Here is a 25,184-nt window from a genome sequence, read left to right on the forward strand (position 1 = left end):
GAGAGAGAGAGAGAGAGAGAGAGAGGGGGGAGCAAAATTACCTACAAGCAAACAATGTCAGACACAAAATCAAACAAGGACAGACATAGAGACAAGCAAATATCAGGTCAAACATAAAAGCATAGAGAGAGAGAGAGAGGCAAAAATACATACTAACACAGAGTCAGGCACAAAATTACAGAAAGACAGACAGAGAGAAGAAAACATCCACTCAGACACACAGGCACAGAGAGAGATAGGAAAAATACCTACAAACACACAGTGTCATACCTACAAACGCACAGAGTCAGACACAAAATCATACACATACAGACATAGAGACTAGTAAACTTCCGCTCAGACAACCAGGGACAGAGGGGAGAGAGAGAGAGAGAGAGAAACAAACATATATACAAACGCACAGAGTCAGACACAAAATCATAGAAAGACAGACATAGAGACAAGCAAACATCCGTTCATACACACAGGCGTAGAGACCGGAAAAAATACGCACAGGCACACTGAGTCTGACACAAAATCACACAAGGACCAGAAATAGAAAGAAGCAAACATCCGCTCAGACACACAGGTTCAAAGAGAGAGAGAGAGACATAAATACTTACAAACACACAGAGGGACTCAGAGTGTTTGCGCATAAACACACAGAGTGTTTGTAAGTATTTTACCTCTCTCTTTCTCTATGCCCGTGTGCCTGAATGGATGTTTGTTTGTCTCTATGTCTGTCTTAGTGTGATTTTGTGTCTGACTCTGTACGTTTGTACATATTACTACCTCTCTGTCTCTGTGCCAGTATTTCTGAGTTGAAATTTACCTGTCTTTATGTCTGTTTGTGTGTTTTGTAGGCATTTTTTCCTCTTTCACTCTGTGCCTGTGTGTCTGAACGGATGTTTGATTGTCTGTGGGGATTTTTGAGACTAAGAATCCATCTCATATCTCCATACTTGTCTCTGAGCGGATGTTAGGTTGTCTATATGTCGGTCTTAGTGTGATTTCTTGTCTGACTCTGTGCGTTTGTAGGTATGAATGCTTCTACGTCTCTGTGCCTGCATGTCTGAGCGGGAGTTTGCTTGTCTCTATGTCTGTCTGTGTGTTTTGTAGGTATTTTTCCTCTTTCACTCTGTGCCTGTGTGTTGAGCGGATGTTTGCTTGTCTGTGGGGATTTTGGAGAGAAAAACAAAATCCATCTCATCGCTGTCAGACTTTGGTAAAAGCTCTGTTAAGCTGTCTCAGTTTCTAATATATCCTCTATGAGCCTGCTAGTAGTATCTATGTCTAAAAGTTTCTTTTCTTACATTTCCTACTTTTTCTGAACATTCTAAACGTTTGACTTGTTATCGTACCCAAAAAATAATGGAAACATAAGAATGTAAGGCATAAGATATTTTTATTGAAATAACAACATGTAGAATAATAACATAAAAATAACATTATTAATACCATTGAACAACTTTTAACATTTTGAATCTGTTCCATAAAATAATTCATTATCCTATTTCTTGATAGTGGAGCTGTTCTCTTCTATTAGTTCATAACCAACGGAACAATCATCAATCCATTGTGAATCATACAAAACTTTTATCGAAACGTCACCTTGTAGTTCACTAAGTGTGTTGTCCTTGCTATTATTGGGCTTAATAAATATATGTGCTACTGTATAATTAATGGCAATAGTAATGTTCACATTTGCTTTACTCTCCATCACTTCATCTTTATATTCATTAGTGAAATTGTCTGCCAATGCTCTTTTTATTTTGCCAGTGATTTCACTGTCTATTATCACATTATTTTTACACATGTAACAGTTCTGGCACGTACTCAAGGCATGGTTTATGATATTAGTGCAACAGTAAGGCTTTTTCGCCTTTGATTTCATTTGAATACTAATACCAGAACGACGGCAATAGGATCTATCAACAGGTAACGTATTAGCAGCACCATGAGCAAGAAGATGCCCCTCCTCTTCAACTATTATTTTTCTGTTGGCATTTTATTTGAGTGGTATCATCTCAGGACATCTCACTCTCGCATATCCATCATCAGCAATGTTGAATGAAATGGCAGTGTTGAAAAAGTTGAATAACTTCCAAGTCAAAAAAAACTTCAGTCCAAAAAAAAAGAAAAGTGTTACTACAAACATTTTTCTAATTGTAAAAATCACGACTATATATCTATATCATCTTCATTTCGTATCTCGAAAAAATTATAAGTGATTTTTTCTTGTTTTAAGTATATTTTAGGTCATTTTAAGACACGAGAAAAAAAGCTGAAAAAAATTTCAAGTCCAAAATATTCTCAGTAAAAAATAGTGTTAGTACAACCATTATTTTTCTAACTGTAAAATTCGCGACAAACATATCTGTATCATTCTCATTTTGTATTTGGAAAATATTAGTGTGATTTTTTTGTTTTAAGTATATTTCGTGTCATTTTAAGTAAAAAAAAGATTGAAAAAATTTCTTTGTTTCAAAAATAAAACTTCAAAAAATGAGTAAATAAAATGGGGGAGGGGCACCGGGGCCCTTGGAGGCTTGGGCATGGATGACTAAGGGCTGTTGTATCATTGCCTAAAATATATACGACTTTACTAGTTTCTTCTTTATGCATACTCCAACACTAAACATAATTTTATATTAACTGCACTCCTCACCTGGTACTTGTGTATTATAGCAACCATAGCCAAGAAGTGAAGCTAGGTTGATCCTAATCGCTTTTCTCTACTTCAATCAATTGACCTGTGAAGGATGAATATATGATAATCATATTCTGACATGTATATAATGTGGCGTGGGAGTCACCATTCTCTCAGATTTACCCTTAGTTGGTAAGCGATTAAAATTTAAATCGTTCACCGGTTCTATTCAATTCCAAATATATAAAAAAAAATATTCACATTATGGTCATTTGGATTTATAACTCCATCACTACTTGATTTCTAAGGATTTTTCTTGATTTCTAAGGATTGTTCTGTAAGCGATTAAAATTTAAACCCTTTGAGCAGATCTTATTCTGACAGGTTTGGATTTATCTTAATATTCATATACAGGTATGAATTAGACTGGCAGGATCAATACAAGATACTAGGGTATATAGAATTGCCGTTGTTGACGTTAAAAGTAAAGATCACCATCTAGTAGTTTCAAGGGTTAATTTAAAGCTGAAATATCGGAAGGGTAACTACCTCGCGGGAAGTTGTGATGCTGGTAGACTCCAGGAAAAGAATTTGAGAGAAACGTTCCAGGAACAGTTGAGTACTAAACTTGAGAGTTTAAAATTTGATAATGTGGAAGGTGGTTGGAATAATTTTAGAAAAATAATTTGTGAAGTTGGTGAAGGTGTATTAGGGAAGAAAGCTAGAACTGCAGCTAAGCATATTAGTGAAAAAGCTTTATGTTTAATAGAAAGGAGAAAGGACTTCTACAAGATATATCTGAGGGGTAGATCATATGAAAACAAAAGGAATGTAAAGAAAGTGGACAAAGCATTAAAATATGAACTAAGGAGGTGTGAAGTGAAGGCAATGGATAAATTTGCCAAGGATCTGGAAGATGCAGCTAGACGGCATAATAGTAAAATATTGTACTGGCATGTCAATAAATTGAGCAGGAATAGTGAATCAAGACTAGGTCGAGCTAACGATAGGAACGGGGCCACAATTAGCAATAAGGAAAAAATTAAAGAGAGATGGGCCGAACATTTTGAGAATTTGCTTAACCGAGACAGAGTTGCAGGAAAAAATGTAGAGGAAAATGAAAAAGTTTGTGATGCCTTGGATGTGAAGAAAGATTTGTTTTATGAGGAGGAATTAGCAACAGTACTAAAAGGATTAAAAAATATTAAGGCTCCAGGTCCCGATAGGGTGGTAAATGAGTTTCTTAAATATGGTGGCTCTGAGGTCAGAAACACGTTACTGAAGATGATGAATATGTTTTTGGAAAAAGAGGAAGTACCTAACGCTTTTAGGAAAACCTTAATTAAACCAATTCATAAAAAAGGAGATAAAAATGAGTGTGATAATTATCGAGGCATTAGTCTGGTCTCTGTAGGTAGTAAATTACTTAGTAATATGTTACTTTTTAGACTGAGAGATGCAGTTGACAAAGTTTTAAGAGAAGAGCAGTGCGATTTTAGAAAAGGTAGAGGATGTGTCGACCAAATTTTCACTCCTAGGCTAATAATTGAGAAGTGCCTGAGTTTTCAAACACCTTTGGTCCTTAGTTTTATAGATTATGACCAAGCATTCGATCCTGTTGATAGAAGAGCTTTAGTAAATGTTTTATCCTTGTATGGTATACCAGACAAATACATTAAAGTGATTAGTGCTATGTACGAGAATAACACTGCTGCGATTAAGGTAGGAAATGAGGTTAGCAGCTGGTTTTGTATTAAATCAGGGGTTAAGCAGGGTTGTGTTCTATCCCTCTATTTATAGATTATTTTGATGGACTTTGTTTTAAGGAGCACAGGAAAGGCAGTGGGAGACCACGGAATCAAATGGGGAGGAAAAAGACTCCCCGACTTACATTATGCTAATGATTTAAGCATCCTAGATGAAAGTGTGAGCAAAATGAATGAAGTCTTAGAGGTTTTGCGAGTTCAGGGTGCTAGAATTGGTTTTAAAATTAATTTTAAGAAGACTAAGTCACTAAGGATTGGAATAGTTGAGAGTGAAAAGGTCATCTTGAACAGTGATAATATTTATGAGTTTGATAGCTTCACTTACCCTAGTAGTATTATTTGTAATCACGGTGGGAGCAGTGAAGATTTTGAGTGTAGAATAACCAAGGATGAAGCTGATTTTCCACAGTTAAAAAAAGTTTGGAAGAATAGGAAATGAGTCTGCAAACCAAGATTAGAATATTTGAAGCTATAGTGATGACAGTTGTCAAATATGGCTCTGAAGCATGGACGCTCCGAAAAGCGGGTGAGATTTGCTAGATGTTTTCCAGAGGAATTGCTTAAGGATTGTTCTGGGTACCCGGCTGACTGACCGTTTTTCAAACAATAGGCTATACGAAAAATGTGGTTCAATACTGTTCTCTAGGGCTATAATGAAAAAAGGTTGAGGTGGCTAGGGCACGTTGTGTGGATGAAGGATGACAGATTGCCGAAGATTGTTCTTTTCGGCCAACCTTCTAGGGCTAAACGGAAAGCTGGTCGTCCCCGTCTGGGTTGGGAGGACGTCATAAAGAAAGATTTAACGGAAATAGGAACTTTGTGGGCGGGTGTAAAAAGGGAGGCTTTGAGTAGATTGGGGGTGGAGGAGGAGCGTGCGTAGCTGTTTTGGCCTCAGGCCGCTTGGTGCTGCGGTGAGTTGTTAGTAGTGGTATCAATTATGCAAATGAGATACGTTTTGCCTTCTGTATTTGTATTGGTCAGTGGCCCAAATTGTGGTGTACGTTCAGTATAATATTCCATTTGGTCGGAATATATATTGTTCTGTTCGCTTTATATGGGTGTAAGTTCAGTTGTTCGTCTCGCGTCTATTAATGCTATACTACTTACAGGAGGGTTCTCTGATACGCTGAATCTGAAGGTGTGATTTCCATTAAGATCACTTGACTTGACTTGACTTTATTTAACAATTAAATAAAAAAAACAAGTTTTTTAAACTGAAAGTAAGGAGCGACATTAAAACTTAAAACGAACAGAAATTATTCCGTATATGAAACGTATATATCAACGCCTCGCTCTTTACGCTAAAGTTTTTTATTGTTTTAAAAAATAAAGTTGTGAGACAGAGTCAAACTTAAGCGTAAAGAGCGAGGCGTTGAGGAGGACAGCCCCTTTCATATACGGAATAATTTCTATTCGTTTTAAGTTTTAATGTCGCTCACTTACTTTCAGTTTAAAAAACTTGTTTTTTTTGTTTAATTTCTGATCGTTTTTTAGTTAATGCAGCTTTTATTTGCATAAAAATTTTACTTTTCTTTTGCTAAATGGATGTCTTTACAAATTAACTTACGTAACTAACTTCTATATTCGTATTTTTTTCTTCTGGCAAAAAATACAAAGTTGCAGATTTTTGCAGATATGAGCTTGAAACCTATGTTATAGGGTTTTCTGATACGCTGAATTCTGACGGTGTGATTTTCATTAAAATTCTTTCACTTGTAGGGGATGTTTCCCCCCTCTTTAAAAAATCGAGTAAAATTTCTCAGGCCTGTAGCCTTTGATGAGTAATACTAAACTTAATAAAATTTATATATTTAGGATCAGCATTATAAACACATTCTTTTGATACATTTATTGACATCAAAATTCCGTTTTTAAAAGTTTTGATTAGTATTGAGCCGTATCGCTTGTTTTTTTATTGTTTTTTTTTTTAATACGTATATGTTATTACGTATATGAAGGGGTTCTCCCTTTAGTCAATACCACGCTCTTTACGTTAAAAGTTAAAAAAAATTTTGATTCACAAACCCCTGAATCACAAAGGCCGTTTAATTAGAATATCCTCACGTAACACAAAGCACCGTGGATGCTAATGGTATACTTCCAAGGTCGCTGGTTACAAAAGATGTCCTTAATTTTAAACAATAGAATTTATTCTGAACAAGTAATGTGTCTTCTTTTTTTGGTGGCTTTTTGTTGGATTAAAAATTTAATTATCATCACTAGTATTATTCTCTTGTAATAGATTCAGTTTCTGATACGCATTGTTTGCTACGATCAAGCGAGTACCCAGACCCCTTCATTCAAATCTTCGGTCTTAGTACAGAACCGTTATTGATAGATTTTTGATAGAAAATTTATTCATTTAAAATTAATCGCTGCTCCATGGCAAAGATGGTTCTAGACTTTTACCCTCCAAGAAAATAACCCATGGGCCCCTCCCCCAATGGAAAATACATCCCCACAAAAAAATTAGTCCTGACAAATGCCCCCCAACCAGACAACCCCCCCCCCCGCTGCGGAAAACTCCCCCGCGAATAATGTTCGTATGTTTCCCAATAGCAGATACTATCTGTAAGCAATGGACAAATTACAAAACTTAAAAAGGCGCTTGAACTTCTATAATGAGGTTCTATGATTTTCTGTAGCTAGGGAGGGAGGGAGATACCTCAAAGGGTGCACTTTGATGCCAAAAAATACCAGCTCTCATTGAGCCGTCGGAATTAGTTCTAACGGGAAGATGAGGAGAGTGTGGAAGTAGGAATTGATGTATAATCCCCAAGGCCATAACGAGGATTTGTTTTGGGGTGAGGACGTATTTTTTTAGGGAGAGTGGGTACAAAAGCAACTTTAAAAAACATATCAAATATGAAATTGATATATACTCCCTTATGATTTCTGGGAATATTTCTGGTGTATGCTTTTATTCTGAATATAAAGAGTAACATTAAACCCTAAAATAAGCATAATATATTTCGTATAGGAGATGGAGTGCCCTTCCTCATCCACACCTCCGCCTCATGATCGGAGAAACTTCAGAGGGTGCTCATTAGATTAGAAATTGAGAGTTCTAGTCTTGAGAGTATTGAGAAGTTTTTGAAATGTATTTACAACGCTATTTTATTAGGTGGCCAGCAACTCCCCCCCCGGAAAATACCCCCCACCATAAAATAACGCCTCGCAAAAATTACCCCCGGCGGAAAATCCCCTCCCCCAGGAAAATAACCCCCTGTGGAAAATAAGGCTTTCCAAATTTGAGAATTTTATTCGAGTTTTAGTTTTTTAATTTCCGTAGGGGGAAGAAATTTTGGTACTTGTGTATTATGCGCCACTCCCTCCAGTTTAAACTTTGTGTAAAACTCGAGAACAAACCAGTTTATTCTTTAATTTAAAAAAAAATTTCGGAATTATTTTTGCACATTCCGGGGGGGGGGGTAGAGCGGGTCTATATTTAAAATTTTTAAGACAAAAATCTTATGACTATTACGAGTTAATATTAGTTTTCTGACTTAAAAATAGCAAAATACTGTGCCCCCCCCCCCCTTATGCGCAAATAAATATCCCAAAAGGTACTTGTGTAGAATCTGGGTACACACGCGGGGAGAGACGCTTCGTTAATGCGAATGAAATAGAACAAAATAGGATGAAAATATAATAGTTCAGAAACAAATATGGGCTATATATTTGCATATTAGGGGGGGGGGGTAAAGCATAGCATATATTAAATACGTAGGTACTTTTCAGTTAGATGGTACCCACGCGAAGATTAGATAGGATAAAAACATTTTAGTCTGCATCAAGCGATACAGATGCCCGGTACTAAAACAGGGGTACTAAAATAAAACAAAATAGGATCAAAATATAATGGTTTATAAACAAAATTATAAGATTTACAAATTACAATTATGCGCCCAAAACGCTGTAATATAGTGGGTACTGTCTTTGGCATAACCCACTCTTTTTCTGTCTTTGGAAAATCCCAACTTGTAATTTCAACATCCATGTTCGTTCAGTCACTTATCTTAGCATAATAATAGGTTTTATCTGATCTTTGCATTATCGCGTGGATACCAGCTAATTGGAAAGCACCAATACGTAACCTAACCTAACCTAGATATCTTTTAGTCCACCTAAACCTCAAAATACTAAAGTTTAAATCTTTGTAACGGAATATCTCACTATGCAGCGGAAACCTGTTTATCTACAACGGCTTTGAGATTTCGATGCGGTCTTTCTTTTGTATGTCTTTGTCTTGTCTTGCGCTAAGCTGAAAGAAACTAACGAAGAAACGGGTTTGTTCTCTAGTTTTACACAGCGTAAACCTGAGTGAGTGGCGCATAACACATAAGTGTCAAAATTCCTTCCCCTACGGAAATTAAAAAAACAAAAAACAACTCAAATGAAATTCTCAAATTTGAAAAGCCTAATTATCCACGGGGGGGGGGGCATCTTTCAGGTGCATTTTCACAGGAAGGGGGGGGTGTAAATACCTAGAACCATTTAATTAGTTATTCTTTTTCCTTTTCAAATTATCAAAAACTTTTGGCCTTTTCAAGACAAGATATCTTGTCCAAGACAAGATTTGATATCTCCTCGAAGCTTGTCCTTTGCCTGCTGGTTTGACAAGTGTCAATCCCCTGTATTATCACCTCTGAAGACGAAGGTTTTTTATTATTATACCGGGCTACCGGGTGTTTACTATTGACGGGTGATACTATTCCAGTTTTTGGGCTGTGACGTTGTCATCTGAAAGGCTGTGACGTTGTCATCCCAATGAAACAGGCACATTGGCCTTAATAAAGAAACTATTTTAATAGATTTAAAATCATTTCCTAATAAAATATAGTTACTGTGGAATGAACTGGAATGAGGTTGTCTTAATAAAACAGTCTCTAAGTGTTTTCTCTTAGTGCCCGATTACAGATTGATAGATGATTAGATGGATGTCAACTTTTTCTTCTTTTCTGACGCTACTTTCTTAGATTTATGATAAAGCAAGTGATATTTTTATGGGAATAAATCTATCGGTAATTAAAAGACTGCTCGGTCTTAAATTACCTTATTCTCTTTATTTTGCATCTTTAATGTATCGTCAGCTCCACGTGGACCTTTCGAAGGCCCTGAGACATGCTCCTCTTGGTTTCTTATTCAACTTCTTATCATCACCGAAACATGCGTGAAATTCAAATTCCTTTTACTGCGTCTATAAAGTCTGATCTTAATCCGTTTATTGCTTTTCACATTATCTGGAATCTGGAATGCACTTCCTGGGGCACTTTGTTGGTGTACGTGTAATTCTTTTACAGCTTTTCGGAAAATAGCAGTAGCTACGTCGGTCTTTTTCTTGCATTTTTCTTCCTTAAATGTGTTGAATGCGTCAGTTATGTTTGTTTTTCTTCTGCGACTCTATTTGAAGTTGTGGAAGTAGTTGCACTTGTTTCGTTCCCTGCTGTTCAGCTAGGCCACGCCGGGCACGATGATATTCTGTGGGTTGTTAATACACAGTGACCCAGAGCTCCGTTCTTTGTGACTCTTTCTTCTTTTTTTTCTCTTTGTTTTTGTGCAATCTCTGTTTTTGAAGTTGAATGACAGGATCTGACGCAGTGACACAGAATCGTACGATTTCTTTCCGGAAACTGTTGCTAGGCTGGTTAGTTACTTTTTGAGATTTAAAACTGTTTTTATACAGCAAATTCCTGGAATCATGGCTGTATGCATAAATATTACACAAAAATGTACGTCGTTTATGCCATATGAAGAAGAAGAAGAACAAATGACAAAGTCGCTTAAGGGATTATGCCATGACATGAAATATACCAGACCTCTTACTATTTAAGAGAGAGTTAAAAAGTCACAAGTTGACCTCTCACACATGCTAAATCTGCCATTAAATAATTAATCAGACCCCACTGCCTTTTCACTTAAAAACCAATGGAAAGAAAGAATGGGCAAACTTTATATTTTCTTTCCTTTCTAGAGAACATTTTGCTTTCCCTTGTTTTTCCGTTTTTTTCAATGAAAGTACCAAAAAAGCCATTTTTCAATGAACATACCAAAAAAGGCATTTGCTAAAATCGAGCAGGGGGATCTTGATGGCCCAATGTGCCTCTGTCCCGCCCCTCTTCCTCAATTGACGCCAATGAATGGGTAGCTCTAGTCTTGAAAAAAAGATAGATGTTGACCTTGTGTGAAGTTGACATTTTCTTGGGGGATGAATCTGGATCTGGGACCTATCATGCAATACTTCTGCTGTGATAACTATAGAATGTGTTTATAGGCCCAAATTATCCTGAAGCTTTCTTAAACCAATATTTGAAGGGGTCTCTTCTATTCTTCTTCCACGTGGGTATGATTTCACCCACTTCCTTAATTTTGAGTTGACTGCCTTATAAGCCGAACTTGGATGGCACAGTGGCACCAATTCACAAAAATATAAGGACAAGGGTGAGGATTTTTTTAGATTCTTTCAAATCAAAATACAAAGAAAGTGTTTTCAAAATTTTTGGGACAATTGCCTCCCCTGTTCCCTCCCAATTTGTGCCCCTAAGATTGTAGAACAATAGTTTCCTACGGTAAAGTGCTATTAGCTGTAAACTATTAGCTCATTGAGCTTAGTGAGGCACAGAGGTCGTACAGAAATCGCTGGGAACTAAATTAGTGTACTTCATATAATGAGTCAAGAGCACAATGATGGTAATCATGCAGGAAAGACAAAGTTTTCTGCTAGCAAGAATAAACTATAATTTGGTACAACAACTTTGAACTGCTTTGTGGCTAAGGTCTCCAAATTCAAGTAAATTTTAACAAAGTAAGATACCTCGCTAATATTTTTTTACGATACCATTAGCTGTTATTTTCTTCATTTATTCGTATGCACAGTAGGTACACTAACCATTAATTTAAAACAATCGAACAACACCAGAATTAAAATAAAAAAGAGGTCTTGTGAAACATTATCTTGTCAGTTTTTGGTATAAACCATAAATAAAATGACGAAAATTATCAATAATTGGCCTTGTGCTTATTGAAATCTAGTACGTGGAGTTATATGGCCCTAAGCGCTCCGTAAGGCAAAGAGAAGAAGTGGCTTTAATTAAAATAAAAATTATTGCATAGGCTATGTATTTAAAATTTCTATGGAAGTCGACAACGTCAAAGGACAACGTCGTTGCTTCGAGCAGCGTCAACAGCAGCGTCGTGCAGGCCATAAGGAGTTTTGTGACGAAGGAAAACTATCGGATGATATTGTGTAATAAGCAGACTGCTATAGCGGTCGGCAATAGCCGTATTGCTCGTAGCGTATCGCGCTTGAACATTTTATCGATTGTTTGTATTGAATGTACTTTCTGCTAATAAAATAAGGATTTACATTTTAATGGAGTAATAATCCTACCTGTAGGTATGAAGTCTGTCCCCTCCCCCGTCCATGGAGTTGATATATTAAAGGAAAATGTATTTTTTTCATTCCCCGCTTTTATTTGCTTTTTTTCCTCCGGAGAAAAGATAATTTCAATTTCAACGTTTATTGTATCGAGAATATCAAGGAAAAGTGCTGTTCTTACAAGAGAAACTTGTATATTTCGTCAAAGTTTTGTCTTTTGATTATATTGATTTGTTTTGAAAATCCATGATTCTGTACTCATTTACAGATCCCGTTGCGAAAGAATATCAGATTCAGATGTATACCACTTCAAAATTCAAATGAGCTATCGTGCGCAAAATTTTCCGCGCAGGAGGCTCTAATCACCATAGATTTTTTTCTAGTTCCTTGTTGCCTGTTGTTCTGTTTACCACGGTTTAACTGTCGACTGCTTTAACGTGTATTTTCAATATGGTTTATATGGTGAAATGGGATCATATGAAGTATATTGGTTCATGTTTTAAAGTACCAAGAATTCAGTTAAAAAGGCTTAGAAGAACAAAGTCAAAAATAAATGGAACTCCAGGCAAACTTTATCATCAAAGTACGTATGCAAAATTTTGTTTCTCGTTGTAAAATCAGGGCTATATTTAACAGATGGTCAGGGGCTTCACCTGACTGTAGGTTTTATTATTTATTAAATATACTCTTACAAAGATAAAATGTAAAAAACAAGATTGCATCAGTCCTTTTTTTGTCTCACCAGAAAAAGGTTGGCTCTTGCCCCTTCCCCCCTTAATTAAAAGATTGAAATTGGCTCTCTGACCAAGGTAATCTCAGGCTATTGAATAGATCTATTAACCAGGAAAGATAGATATGGGGGAATGACCTTATGTTCCCAGCCACTCGGTCAAGACATTGTGTTGTTAAAATCTTGGCGCGGGTAGCCATGATTTGCTGACTTAGTTTTTAAGCTAAAATAAATAACATGAATAAAATAGTTTATGTCAGTTTAGTCGGAAAAAACAAAATACTGACTACCCATATCCCGTAATTCCAACCTGGGTCGGTAGGTGCTTTAGTTTTACCGGCTAAATACAATAGGACATTAACAATATATTATTATAAAAATCAAAGAAGAAAAGTCCATTAAAACCACAGGCAAACCAAAATCCATTCCCTCCCCCCATTAATTTCAGATAAATAAACTAGCCTAGGCTATTCCAAATCCCATCTGACGGACTACGAGGTTTTTTTTTTTATTTAATATTCATAAGTTTGCGGCGCCAGGTATAATTAAATACTTGATTTTCCGGTAGTTTTTTTTTATCGAGGTTTTAGATGACTTCTTCTTTTTAAAAAGTCAACTGAGAAACTTTTAGGGATAACTTCCCCAGGAAGATTATTTCCAGGTTGAAGTGTATAATAAAGATTCATAATTTGATTGTCAACGAAGTTCAGACTTGACATTCTCAAATCTGCCGTTACCGTCGATTAAGGCTGATTCGATTTATGATGATTATTTTTTTCTTTCTAAAATTTAAGGTTCCGGCTATTAACACAAACCTTTAGCTGTAGACTTAATCCCAGTAGGCTGTAAAACCGTTAAGAATTTGAAACAATCTGCACCAGCTATGATCACACTTTCTGTCTGGATAAAAAGTTTTACCGATTTCATTGTTTTTTTTTTTTTTTTTTTTTTTATTTATTTTTAATTAACAGGCGTATTGTGCATGTCAACATAATTATATCTACTTACTTTAAATAAGTTAGTTTAAACTGAATTGTCAGATGATAGTTGTTGATCAAACAATTTGTGATCATGATTACATGAAATAAAATAAAATCTAACTGTGGTAAAGAAAAAGATTTTAGCTTTAAAAAAATGCAGAAATTGCCTAAGAAAAAGGGTAGGCTATCCGGGGGCGAATCTCTAGCATTTTATTAGGGGGGGGGGGCAAGAGGGGTCCATATCTGGATAGTCAAGGGGCATGGTATATATAATAATTCTTTCTCTACATTATTGGGGGGCAACTGGCCCCCTTACCCCCCCCCCCCTCCCAACGATGCATCTGAGGCTATCGTTTAATTTTCGTTTATTTAGAAGTTTAACTAAGTGCAAAAACAGACTAAGTTCAAGCTACGGAATTCCGGTGACTCTGTGCAAAAATGAGCTCAGACTTTCACAGCAAAAATTTCGGTGTGTATGTATCTAGCTGTGGAGTTTTAGTGCCGTGGTGCAAAACAAATATAATCTGCCTCAATGCTAAATGATCCAAGTCCAAGCTGCAGATTGCCGCGGTGAACATCAGAAAGTTGGAAACATCTTGTTTGAATAGGTGTTTTGAGCAAGAATTGCCTAATTTCTTTGATCAGAAAGGACTGAACGGATAAATGAAACCTACAACGAACAAAAAATAGAATGAATAATCAAGTCTAACTTAAAACAAACGGATATCACTACAAAATGCGGAGCTGGATTGCCTCACCCTCAAGTTTTGGGGGCTCTAGGGGGATTATAGTTTTAGTGGGGTTTGCGATTTTTTCTTTTACTTAGGCACAGTTTTAATCAGATTTATGAGGCTTCCAACTCAGGTTCGGATCGGGAGGGGGGAGTCTAATGTGTTTTCTTTCGAATTTTTTGAAGATAAGAGAAATCTTATAAAGCTTGTAGCAATATTGTAAACAAATGAGATATAGTGTTCCGACAGGAGCAGGCAAAAACGGAAGTCCTAACTAGAAGTCATTGTTCTCCATAATTCTATATCATTCGCTTGTTCTCCTGTTGTTTAAACTAATCCCCTCGCCCACGAAAAAGGCCATAGCTTACGTCCTTGCCTGCATGTCAACATATCTTGTCTTGGTGTTTTTCAAACGGGCATCCCTCCAATGAAATAAGATCCAATGTTTGTAGTTTCGATCGAGTTCAGGACAGGGACAAAACGATGGGGACTGTGGGACTAGCAACACTCAACACTTCTTTCTATAAACAAAATTCGCAGCATGGTACTTGTTAATTATACTAACACACTCAAGAATTACGCTTACGTTAGAACTAAGAAAACAGGTTTTATAGCCACAAAGACAAATGGCGGGTGATACAATGCATTGGACTTTGACAGAATGCATTGGACTTGTAAGCACTTGTATAATTTGGGCTATATATTGTGCCAATTAGGGGTGGGGGATGGTGGTTAGGTTAGGCTAGGGGCGCTGTCCAAATACATTTATCCTCCTCCCCCAATGTGTAAATATTTTGCCCAAATTATATTATAATGTAAACTAAAGGTTATATGAAGGTTATATTTTATTAGGATTAACCTAACTTCACTTCTTGGGTTGTTCCGTATAATTAACAGGTACCCGTAACATTTATGACCACACTGCCTTTACATCATAAAAACAACAAACTTGACTATTTTAGTTTTTCAATTTCAATTTTAAAAATTTCATTTTATTGTTTAATTTATATTAAACAATATAAATATTGTTAACAAACGAATTTCACTGTCTTAGGTAAATTCCCTGTTGTTTTACTTGGTGTTGTTTTTACCCATGGTCATTCTTTGGCAAAAAAAAAATACACTCTTCCAAATATTTGCAGATGAGAGCTTTAAAGTTCTACGTCTACAGTTGGGTTCTCTGATTGTTTAGTTGTTAGAGAAGGGACAGATGCCTAAAAGGATGGCATATTTTAATGCCAAAACATCCTAACTCTCATTGGGCATTCAGGTAACTACAGAATTAACTCCAAGGAAGGGGCAGGAGTATTTCTGGTCTACGCTGCTATTATGAAAGTAAAGAGTAATCGTAAACTCCGAAATGAGCAGAGTTTATTCCGTATCCTCACCTCCGCTTCACGGTCGTAGAAACTTCGGAAGATGATCATTCGATCAGACATTGGGAGTTCTAGTCCGATCAGAACTGAGAGTTCTAAGTCAAAAGTGATTGGAGACCAACTAACCCATGTCCTAAAGCTGTTTTTGATATCTGGTTCATTTGTTACCCCTTAGGACATCTGATCGACATTTTGAGGTACCCATTTTGTACTTTCTCTCTAGCTTCTCAATTTTGCGTGTGGAGGAATTTTCCATGGGGGGTTTTATGGGGAGGAATTTCCAGCAGGGGGATTTTCCACAGGGATATTTCAGTGGGGAGGGATTTTTTTGCAGGGAAGATGGGACAGAAGCCGGCCCTCGTTGAGTCAAACCATATTCAGATCAATCATGCAACTATTGATATACTGTAGTTGACTGTTGGTGTCCATGGTGTTTAGTTTTGAATATCTCGCGCAAAGGGCACTGGTTTTGTACCGCTGTCGCTCGCTCACTGAGCTACTGAAATCGAGGCCGAAAAAAGTTCCTTTTGTCTAACCCTTTAATGCAGACGACAAATTCTTTCATTTGTCGTTTCAAATAAATGAAAAATTCATTTGTCCTTTCGACAAATAAAAGAATTTACTTTTCATTCATTTGGCAAACTCCTATTTTATACAATTGACAACGTGGATAGCTTGTTTAAGCGATAAACATACGCTTGTTTAAAGGGGGCCTTATTTCTCTTGCGAATATGCCCTCATTCTTTATTATATGTTTTAATAGAGCTAGCTAACCTCTACGTCAACTGGTCTAGTTTCTCTGGTCAATTAAAATCAGTATGGAGTTCACGTGCCTGATATTTTATTAGTTGTTGAGTTTTGATGGGAGCAAATTGTCTTTTATATTGATTAGGTTTCCAGCGCAAGTCGTCCAATTTAACAGTGTCTCTGCATTCAAAATCTAGCATACAGTCTTTGTTTTACTTAAGCAAAGGTTTTTTAGATTTATGATGAAATAAAAGTGTTTGTGTTTCTTTTTTATTCAGGTTTGTCTTTTGAATTCTGTGTTTACTCTTTGCATTTTCCAAGTTGGTTATAGTTAACCGTGGAACCTTCGCCATTTATTAAAACACAGCATTTCGTTTTTATGCTACAACTTTGTTACCTGAATTGAAGTAAATTCTGTAAATAAAAACAAAAACAATAGCTGAATAATGCTCTCTTAATCAATTGTATCAATGGATTTGGCTTTGTTTTATAGGAACTGAACCTTTCCAAGGGAGGGGACTTTGTTTAGCCTTACCAACGATTTTACCCCAATTTATTTCACAATTTGACATACATTTCTCTTTGATTTTAAATAAACTAAAAACTGTTCAAGTAGAAGTGGAAGTTAATTTAAAGAAGTTAAATAAAAAAAATGAAGAAAATGAACAATAAAGGCGAAATTGAAACGCACATATCTCCCATGTTAAAATGTCATTTGTGCTTCATTGAAAACTAAATGAATCTTGATTTCAAACTGGAGGGCTGCACTTAGCATCTCGCCCCTGGAATTACCTTTTTTGGACGTTTTGTTTGTTCTGATTAAAATTTTATCGTGTAATTTTGATCTGATGCCATCTGGGAGTGGAGGGTGGAGGAGACCGCCTGGGAGCACACGAGACTTTGATTAGTTTGCAAATTACCATCATATCGGTTTTAGCCTTTAAAAGAGCTCTAGAATTAAAATTTGTGAACGATCGAACTTTCCTCTAAGTTTCCACAACCATCCGTTCTGAGGATAGATATAAAGTATACGAAGAATTTTGGTGAATGTTCGTTCTTTATTAAGCCAATGCTTGCGTGTACTGTGATTAAGGAAAGAATGAGAAAGGAAATTGCGCTTTAAGGAAAACACCTTTTGGGATCACGTGTTTTGAAAAGCAGTGAAAACCTCATTTTTTTTTTTAATTTGCACTTTGCCAAACATAGACGATGGAGTCAAATCCATAACAAAAAACAATATGTATGAATTTACGATTTTTCATAGATCTTTGGGACGCGGATTCTCCCCTTCTTGGACGTTTAAACAAGGTACAGTTACATTGTCCTATCTTACAGTATAACAATCCATGTTGAATTTGCAAGATATTTCTTCATTTCTTTATAGCTCAAGAACGGCAGCTTTCACCACAAACATCAACGTATGGGTGGCGTAAATACTGGCGCAAGCTGCGACTCATTCCAATATCACTGGGCCTGAGCAGTATCGGAGTTGTGCTTCTGGTGGCGTTGCAGCAACTACGGAGACGAAAAAAAGACCCTCTTGAGACTCCCAACCTCATTGCTCAGGACTGGGAGGTAAGGCAGCAATGGTTTCCATTTTAGGTGAAAGAAAACTTGAAAGTATCGGTGTATAAATTTTGAAATGTAGGAATCGCGCCCATGCCTTGTTAAGGCACATTTGCAGAAATTTAGCTTGAGGTGGGGGGAGCGCAGTTTAAAATTAGAAACAACCTTGAAATCCTGTGGCTTCACGGGAAGGAGTAAGTTTTTCGAAATTGACTCAAGTCAAAAATTGTATTTTTAGAAATGGAAAAATTGCGACCCAATATATCGTAAAAGGGGACAATTTTTTTTTATATTAGTGGCTAATAGGTCCATAATTTTCATTTTATAACATTAATGGAATAACCTTGTTTATTCTCCATTTTCAAGGGACGAAAAAAAAATTGGAATCGAAAAAGACTGGGCCCTCTAAGGGGGTTGGGCTAATAACGGAATGTATGCTTATGATGTCCAATTTCACGCAGTTATAGGGTAACGTACCTCCTTTTGGCTATTCTCAGCACAGGATCAAGGTCATTTCATTAGAAGCCTGTGGTATATGTGTTTGTTATGTGCGCATTCTCCGAACGTTTAATTAAAAAAAAAAAAAAAATAATGAACTAATCGACATCAGGTTAGATATTAATCAGTATTCGTTTTTTAATGGTTAATTTGAAAGGATGAAACGTGGTTTCATTGGGTAGTTGAAGAATATAGTACCTTTGGTAGATCCCTTTTCTTAATATTTGTTAAAACGTAATTTATGAAATTTACTAACCAAATCTTACCTGTTCAAAACTGAATGCCTATCTACTAAAAAAAGGTTTTGTTTGAACTGTTTTAAAAAACAACCTCCATCTGTCCAGGGATGTTTTGTGTTATGTTTAAAATATTTCTGCAATAAGTTGGGATCTGTCTTCCTGAAGAACCAATATTCTAATGTTGTCCGAACTTTTTCCAGAATAAGGGGAAATTAAGGGGTGAATTCTCAATCTGTTCCATTCCTTCTATATTTATCTGAAAGACCCGTCACTGAAATTTAAAATTTAAACCTTAAAATTGAACTTTTCCAGGCTCTAGGTTTAGACAAAAAAAAATACACAACACTAATAGAGACGATACTACTATTGTTAACAGCTATTACAGAGACACTAATGCAATACACAGCTATATAAGACATAGATAGATAGATCTTGCGGCAAAAACCTCTTCGGGCCATGGCAAAAAAAGCATATAGAGTAAACATTTATATGATGCAGCTTTAAAGTAAATACTAATCAAAACGAACATCAGCAAAACGCCAATAAAAGCAACCATAGCTTCAAAAAGTAAAGTAAAAGATTTACTAATAATTTCTTTAATGCTAACAATTTTTCCGTCCTCCTAAAAATCTGCCTTTTTAGTCGGGTTACTTTCGAAATGGAAGTGTGACATTGGTTGTTCACACACGAACTGAACTTTCTCTGTTGTTCGTCCATTTCATAGGTTCGTCGAGGTCTGATCCTTAGTGGGATGTATGATGCTTTTTTTCAATCGGCGGGGAGGATAAAGACGTATTTTCCGACTGGTAAACTATGGTATCTTGAAGTGCTTCCTGTAATTTTTATTTACCTTCTGAATTTTGTTGCCAAACTCTGTTTACAAACCCTAAATTAAGAATAAACGAAATGAATAGATGATCTTAGTAACCGATAAAATTGGTTGAGCTCCACTTACCTAGGTACTATTATTTGTAAGGAAGATGAAGGCGGTGAAGATTTAGAACATAGTAAAGCCAGGGTGCATGTTGTTTCTTCTTTTTTCTAAAAAGTTAGAAGAGTAGAAAAATAGGTGGTACTTGTCGGTTATTCGAAACACATTCAAGAATTACGCTTAGGTTACATCTGAGAAAACCGATTTAATCGCTGTAAAGAGAAGTGACTGTTGATACAATGCATTGGACTTGTATAATTTGGGCAATATATTTGTACATTAGGGGCGGGGATGGGGGTTAGGTTAGGTTAGGTTTCCATAATTTTGTTTCTAGAGTATTATTTTATCATTATGTTTTGTTTTATTTCATTAGGATTAACCTAACTTCACTTCTTGGGTGGGTTTCGAATAACCGACAAGTACCAAATAGGTCCCAGAGCTGAAACAAACTTTCTTTCATTGTAGACCTCGACAAAGGGGTCGAGCTGCACAGCTTGTTGTTTGATAGTCACTGAAATGAGTACCTACTACTCTCTTTAGACAATCCCCGTGGAGAACATCTAAAATACTTTCTTTTTGGAACTGCCCCCGTTTCAAGGCAATGCTTTCTAATAATATGCTTCATTTACTATGGCTACTGAATAATAGAAGTTACTTATTTCAGGTAAAATGTTATCGTATGATTCCCCTTCGGGCCCTGTCTCGAGCCTGGGGCTGGATTCATGCTGTAGATCTTCCAATATGGGCAAGGCGACCGTTCTTGTCATGGTACTGTGATCTTTTTGGATGCAATATCAATGAAGCTGAAGTAGAAGATCTTCGCCATTATAAAAATCTTGGGGAGTTCTTTAGAAGAGGTTTGAAAGATGGCATGCGACCTATTGCACCAACCAATTGTGTGGTAAGTTCAAAAATAATGGATACATTGATATTATATACAAGCCGTATGATTTACTGTGTAACTCTGGTGATTTGTAACTTAAATCAACTTTTAGGAATCAGCAAAAAATATGTTAATTTGATCCAGTCCCCCCCCCCCATAATTCCTTGAGAAAATGTCATATGATAAGTTGAATTTTAAAGTTGAGTCTGGACGAACAATACGGAGACAATGTTCCCGTTTTGTGTGGATCACAAATATGCATTTTGTGTCTAGCTGCTAAGTAGGTGTTATGTTGTTGTGCAAATGAGCAAAAATGGAAAATTTGCAAAAAAAAATCGTTCGGAATTGTGTGCAGTCTTAGCTTGACATAGATTATTTATTTGCAGTCAGTCATGACAAATAAATCCTTCTCACCGTATATTTTTCAAACATTCGGGGCTGCTTTTGAAAGAAGAACAGGCGACTATTTGAAGGGCTGGGCAGATGGAGTGTTTTTTTTGCGCTAAAAATTTCTAGTTTATGGATTAACGACGCTTCTTGATTCCATCGGTCCCGCGTTCTTGCATCAGCCCGCGGTAGTTTGGTTTGAACCGCGGGACCCACACTGTGAAGTAGAGATGAACTGGCTGTACCACCACAAATTACGTTAAAAATAACCATATTCTGTGCCAGCTTTTGATCTACGAATTTGGTATGGTAAAGGTTTATTTTAAGTGTTTTTCATGATAGCTTTTTCTTTTATGTTTCTGAGATTTAATGGTAAAAACCTGTAAGCTCCATATAACCTGAATAATCTGTGATTTCGAAAGGGCAATTTAGCAAAGATAAACCAAAAATTTAGAAGTCTGTGTTTGAAACAAGGGTAAAATAGTTGCCCAAAAACTTGTTCTTCTAGCAGTTTCGGTAGGCTGGTAGCATTAATGTTGCTTGTACCATAGAGGCCATCGTAGCCAGATCCTGTGAGAATTCGTCACCACTCTTCGCCGTTTCACCAAATCAATTTGTTTCGATAAGAACTTGTCTGATTATAAAAAGACCAAGGCGAATCTTTTTATCTCGTCTTTTTTTTCGAATCGGCCTACTACTTGTGTAAGTTCAGAGGTGTATGGGCTGTGTATTTAACAGTACGGAAATAGTACCTGTGTATTAGTAAAACCCACGAGGTGATAATAACAATTTATTTTTTGAATTAATGCGTCCTCATTGTTATAAAGTTTATAGGAATGAATAACATAAGTCACGCTAAACAATGTGAAAAGCAAGCACCAATTTTAGACATAAGAGCCAGCGGATTCCGTAAAATATCGAACAACGACGAGAGAGAGAGAGAGAGAGAGAGAGAGAGAGAGAGAGAGAGAGAGAGAGAGAGAGAGAGAGAGAGAGAGAGAGAGAGAGAGAGAATGTATTGTTTTTGAAATCCTAAGCATTATTGACCTAAGTTTTCGGTAATATCCCTAGAATTTACAGTATTTTGGTCTGAAAATGTCCAAAAATTTATTACATACGGATTTATTACCTTCTGAGTCATCTTCACAGTAGGGGCCTCCCCCAGGCCGCTCAGCACGTTCCCAGGTGGCGGATAGAGGAACGCTCTATAGATATGTAGAGTACTTCCATAGGGGGCGAGAACCAAAAAAGACCTAGTCCTTGGGGTTCACAATAGAAACTGGAGCAGCCTCGCCCGGGGGGCCGTAAATACAGGCAGAAGAAGAATGAGGCTTCTCGAATACTCAACAGCACCCACCGGCGCGTGGACACGTCCTGTTGGTTCCAAACCTTCTCCCAGCAATGGATTAAATTGTATGCTGGCCCAAAACACATTCGATGGAGAATCTTCTATAGGGGGACAACTACGGCAGGCGTAAAATCCAGATCTATGGACAACGGCCTGTTCAAAGGGCTGCCTCGACCCTGTCGGGGTACCCGGAAGACTGTGGACCTTCCGGTCTACTCTATTCCCAAGAAACATCAATTGACCTCAGACTAAGAAAGGTTATGAGTACGGCTACGGCGTTTCGGTAAGCGACGCGACCCCTTTGGCACGGGTGTCGAGAAGTAAGCAAGCCAACCATGCTATGACGTTCCCGGCAGGCGACGCTTCGATTATTGCGACGAAGTCAAAAAATCAACAAGCCATATCTTTAGGAAAACCAACAACAGTCATAAAACAAGCAAAATCAAAAATAACTGTTGGTTGTTGGAACGTCAGGTCTGTTAAACAAGAAGCTACGCAAGCTCTTTTTGTCCATGAGATGGAAAAATACATGACTGCAGTATTATTCGTTCCTGAGACCAGAATCTCCGGTTTTGGCTTCACAGTAATTACAGCCCCAAAAAACGTTGCAACAGTTCCACTTTTTTCTACTGTGGGGTAAACGATAACTCGGGACTCCATGTCGTTGGTTTCATCATGAACCAAAGAACCAGAAATAAACTTCTTGAGTGGGATCCTGTTTCTCCCCGACTGGCTATGATTGGACTTAAGGGACGCCCTGCGAATGTATCCATTCTCTGTGCTTACGCCTCTACTGGCGATGCCACTGTTACTGCTAAGGATGGATTCTATGTGGAATTGCAACAAGTGTCTTCCTCAGTTGCCGCACGAGACTACCTGATTGCTGCTGGGGACTTTAATGCGAAAGTTCGTCGGTCTGATACCCCTACCCAAGTCCTTGGGAAGTTCGGACTGGGGCATAGATGTTGAAATGGGCAAAGACTGGTAAACTATATCTTGATAAATAGTCTTCTTGTCACCAACACCATATTTCAGCACAGGCCAATTCATCTATTGACGTGGAATTCCAATGACGGTGTTCCTAAGGCCCAAATTGACTTCAGTTTCGTCCGCCAACAATGAAGAAGTTCAGTAATAGACTTGTGCTCTCATAACGGTACGGTTACAGGCTGAAAATCGGGGTCCAGTCACAAGCTAGTCCCTGCAAAAGTCCTACTTCGTCTAGCATCTCGGAGAAAGAATAAACCGAAAGTCTGAATTGACATTTTCAAGCTGCAAGATAAACAAGTTCGGCAAACTCTAAACATGGAGCTAACGAACCGTTTTGATGCCCTAAATTTGAATGAGGAGAAAAACTGCAACCCTAGTGAAGATAGGACACCTTCAAAACAATGATGAGAGAGACCACCGAAGAAATCCCATCCGAACAAAAGTGAAACGACAGCATTGGATTACCATCTGAAGTCTGTCAATAGTTGGAAAGCGAAGGAAAAAGATGACCAGCGCTAAAGATTTCACGAAGGAGTTGTGCAAACAGGTTAAGCGTTCTGCTTGTAAAGACCATGAAATTTGATCAGAGATTGCTTTGTCATTAGGAAAAGCAGCACACGCTTATGACACCCACGAGCTACCAGATTCTCAAGGAATCGACTGGTAAGAAAGCTGCTGTATCTGAAGTTGTCAGACACAGATCAGGGAAAGGCATTAGCTGTCAAAAGGAGTGTTTGACTAGATGGATAGACCATTTCCAACCACTACTTAACCGATTCCCATCATCAACTCCCTGTGTTTTCCTCCCTAGTGATCAAAAAGAACCTTATAGCGCCGAGCTGGCCGCCCCAACAAGAGCAGCAGCGAGAGAGACGAGAGATTTTTTAGCTTTATCGCTTTTCTCATGTCTGTCTCAGATTAAGTATTCATGCCCCGAGCTAATGAACATGTGGTAGTAAATGAATTGATGTTCTACTTGGCAGTCCGGGGCTTGGGGCTTGATTCGAGCTACCACGAGGTTTGGCTGCAGGCTTGAACCTGTCCCTGTAAAAAAGACCCAAGAACTGAAACGTCAATTCGGCGCCCTATGCACCATCAATTTCTCTGAAGGATCTTCATCCTTTTTATCCCTTACAAAATATTAAAATCCTTAAACGAAATTAAAATATAAATAAATTATGGAGGCCATCGCTTAAAAAAGTAACTTGCTAATGTCTGTCCCAGATTAAGCATTCATGCCCAAAGAAAATATTCAGATCCTAAAACGGCATTATAAAAAACTAAACCAAGGAATGTATAACTCAGGAGCGCGAATTCGCGAAAATGTAAGAGAAGGGGGATTCATTTTTAAAATCTAGGAAGGGAGTGATCAATTTTGTTGTTTTATCGTTTTTCTTTGTATTTTTTTTTTTTTGCAAAATACAAAAAAAAGCATTTGTCACAGATAATACCAAAAAAAGGTATTTCAAAATCTAGGAGGGGAGGGTTAAGAAATATATGGAGGGCAATCCCCTCCTGTTGGCTGACCCTGGCATCACTTACAAAAAAGAATGAATGAATTCTATGGGGTCAGGCGTGTCCCCTCCCCCCCCCTGGTAAATTTTCCCTTGAATTTTCTCCTCAAATGTAAAATTGAGCAGCCAAAGGAAAATTAAGACAACTACAAAGAATGAAGAAAAGTGCATAATTATACTTCTCCTATTATGAAAGAATCGCGGGGGGGGGGGGGTGCCAGATGCCTAAGAGAGCGCATTTCAAAGCCCAAATTATCTAAATCTCCCTAAGCCTTCAGATAAATATTGGAAGGGGTGTAGGCGAAGGTTTTGGAATTAATCTCTCATCCTCCTTTATTAGGACAAAGTCTGAATAAGGCTGCTACGGAGTAATACCTAGCTTATTACAGAAAAATGTTTCTGATATTTATTAGAGCTTCATTAAACTAAACTAATTTGCTTCGTATTCCATGAAATTATATGCGATGATGTGTAAGTGCGCATCACCTATA

The 25,184-nt window shown here is 37.3% G+C and overlaps 1 protein-coding gene across 2 annotated transcripts in view; it reads left to right on the top strand.

The window, feature by feature from the left end:
* Pisd (phosphatidylserine decarboxylase) overlaps positions 1-25,184 on the top strand; it is a 57,327-nt gene that overhangs the window by 23,044 nt on the left and 9,099 nt on the right. Inside the window, exons 1-3 of one of the 2 annotated variants that reach the window (XM_089098531.1) lie at positions 12,176-12,356; positions 17,722-17,912; positions 20,236-20,472. In XM_089098531.1, the coding sequence (XP_088954657.1) occupies positions 12,224-12,356; positions 17,722-17,912; positions 20,236-20,472 (561 nt within the window). In that variant the 5' untranslated portion in view covers positions 12,176-12,223. Of the gene's footprint in view, positions 1-12,175; positions 12,357-17,721; positions 17,913-20,235; positions 20,473-25,184 lie in introns of those variants that run through there. The other variant, XM_089098530.1, reaches the window with a different exon arrangement.

Source organism: Artemia sp. Qi Xiang Cuo, chromosome 13, assembly GCF_049724085.1.
Source record: "Artemia sp. Qi Xiang Cuo chromosome 13, ASM4972408v1, whole genome shotgun sequence".
Classification (NCBI taxonomy): Eukaryota; Metazoa; Arthropoda; class Branchiopoda; order Anostraca; family Artemiidae; genus Artemia; species Artemia sp. Qi Xiang Cuo.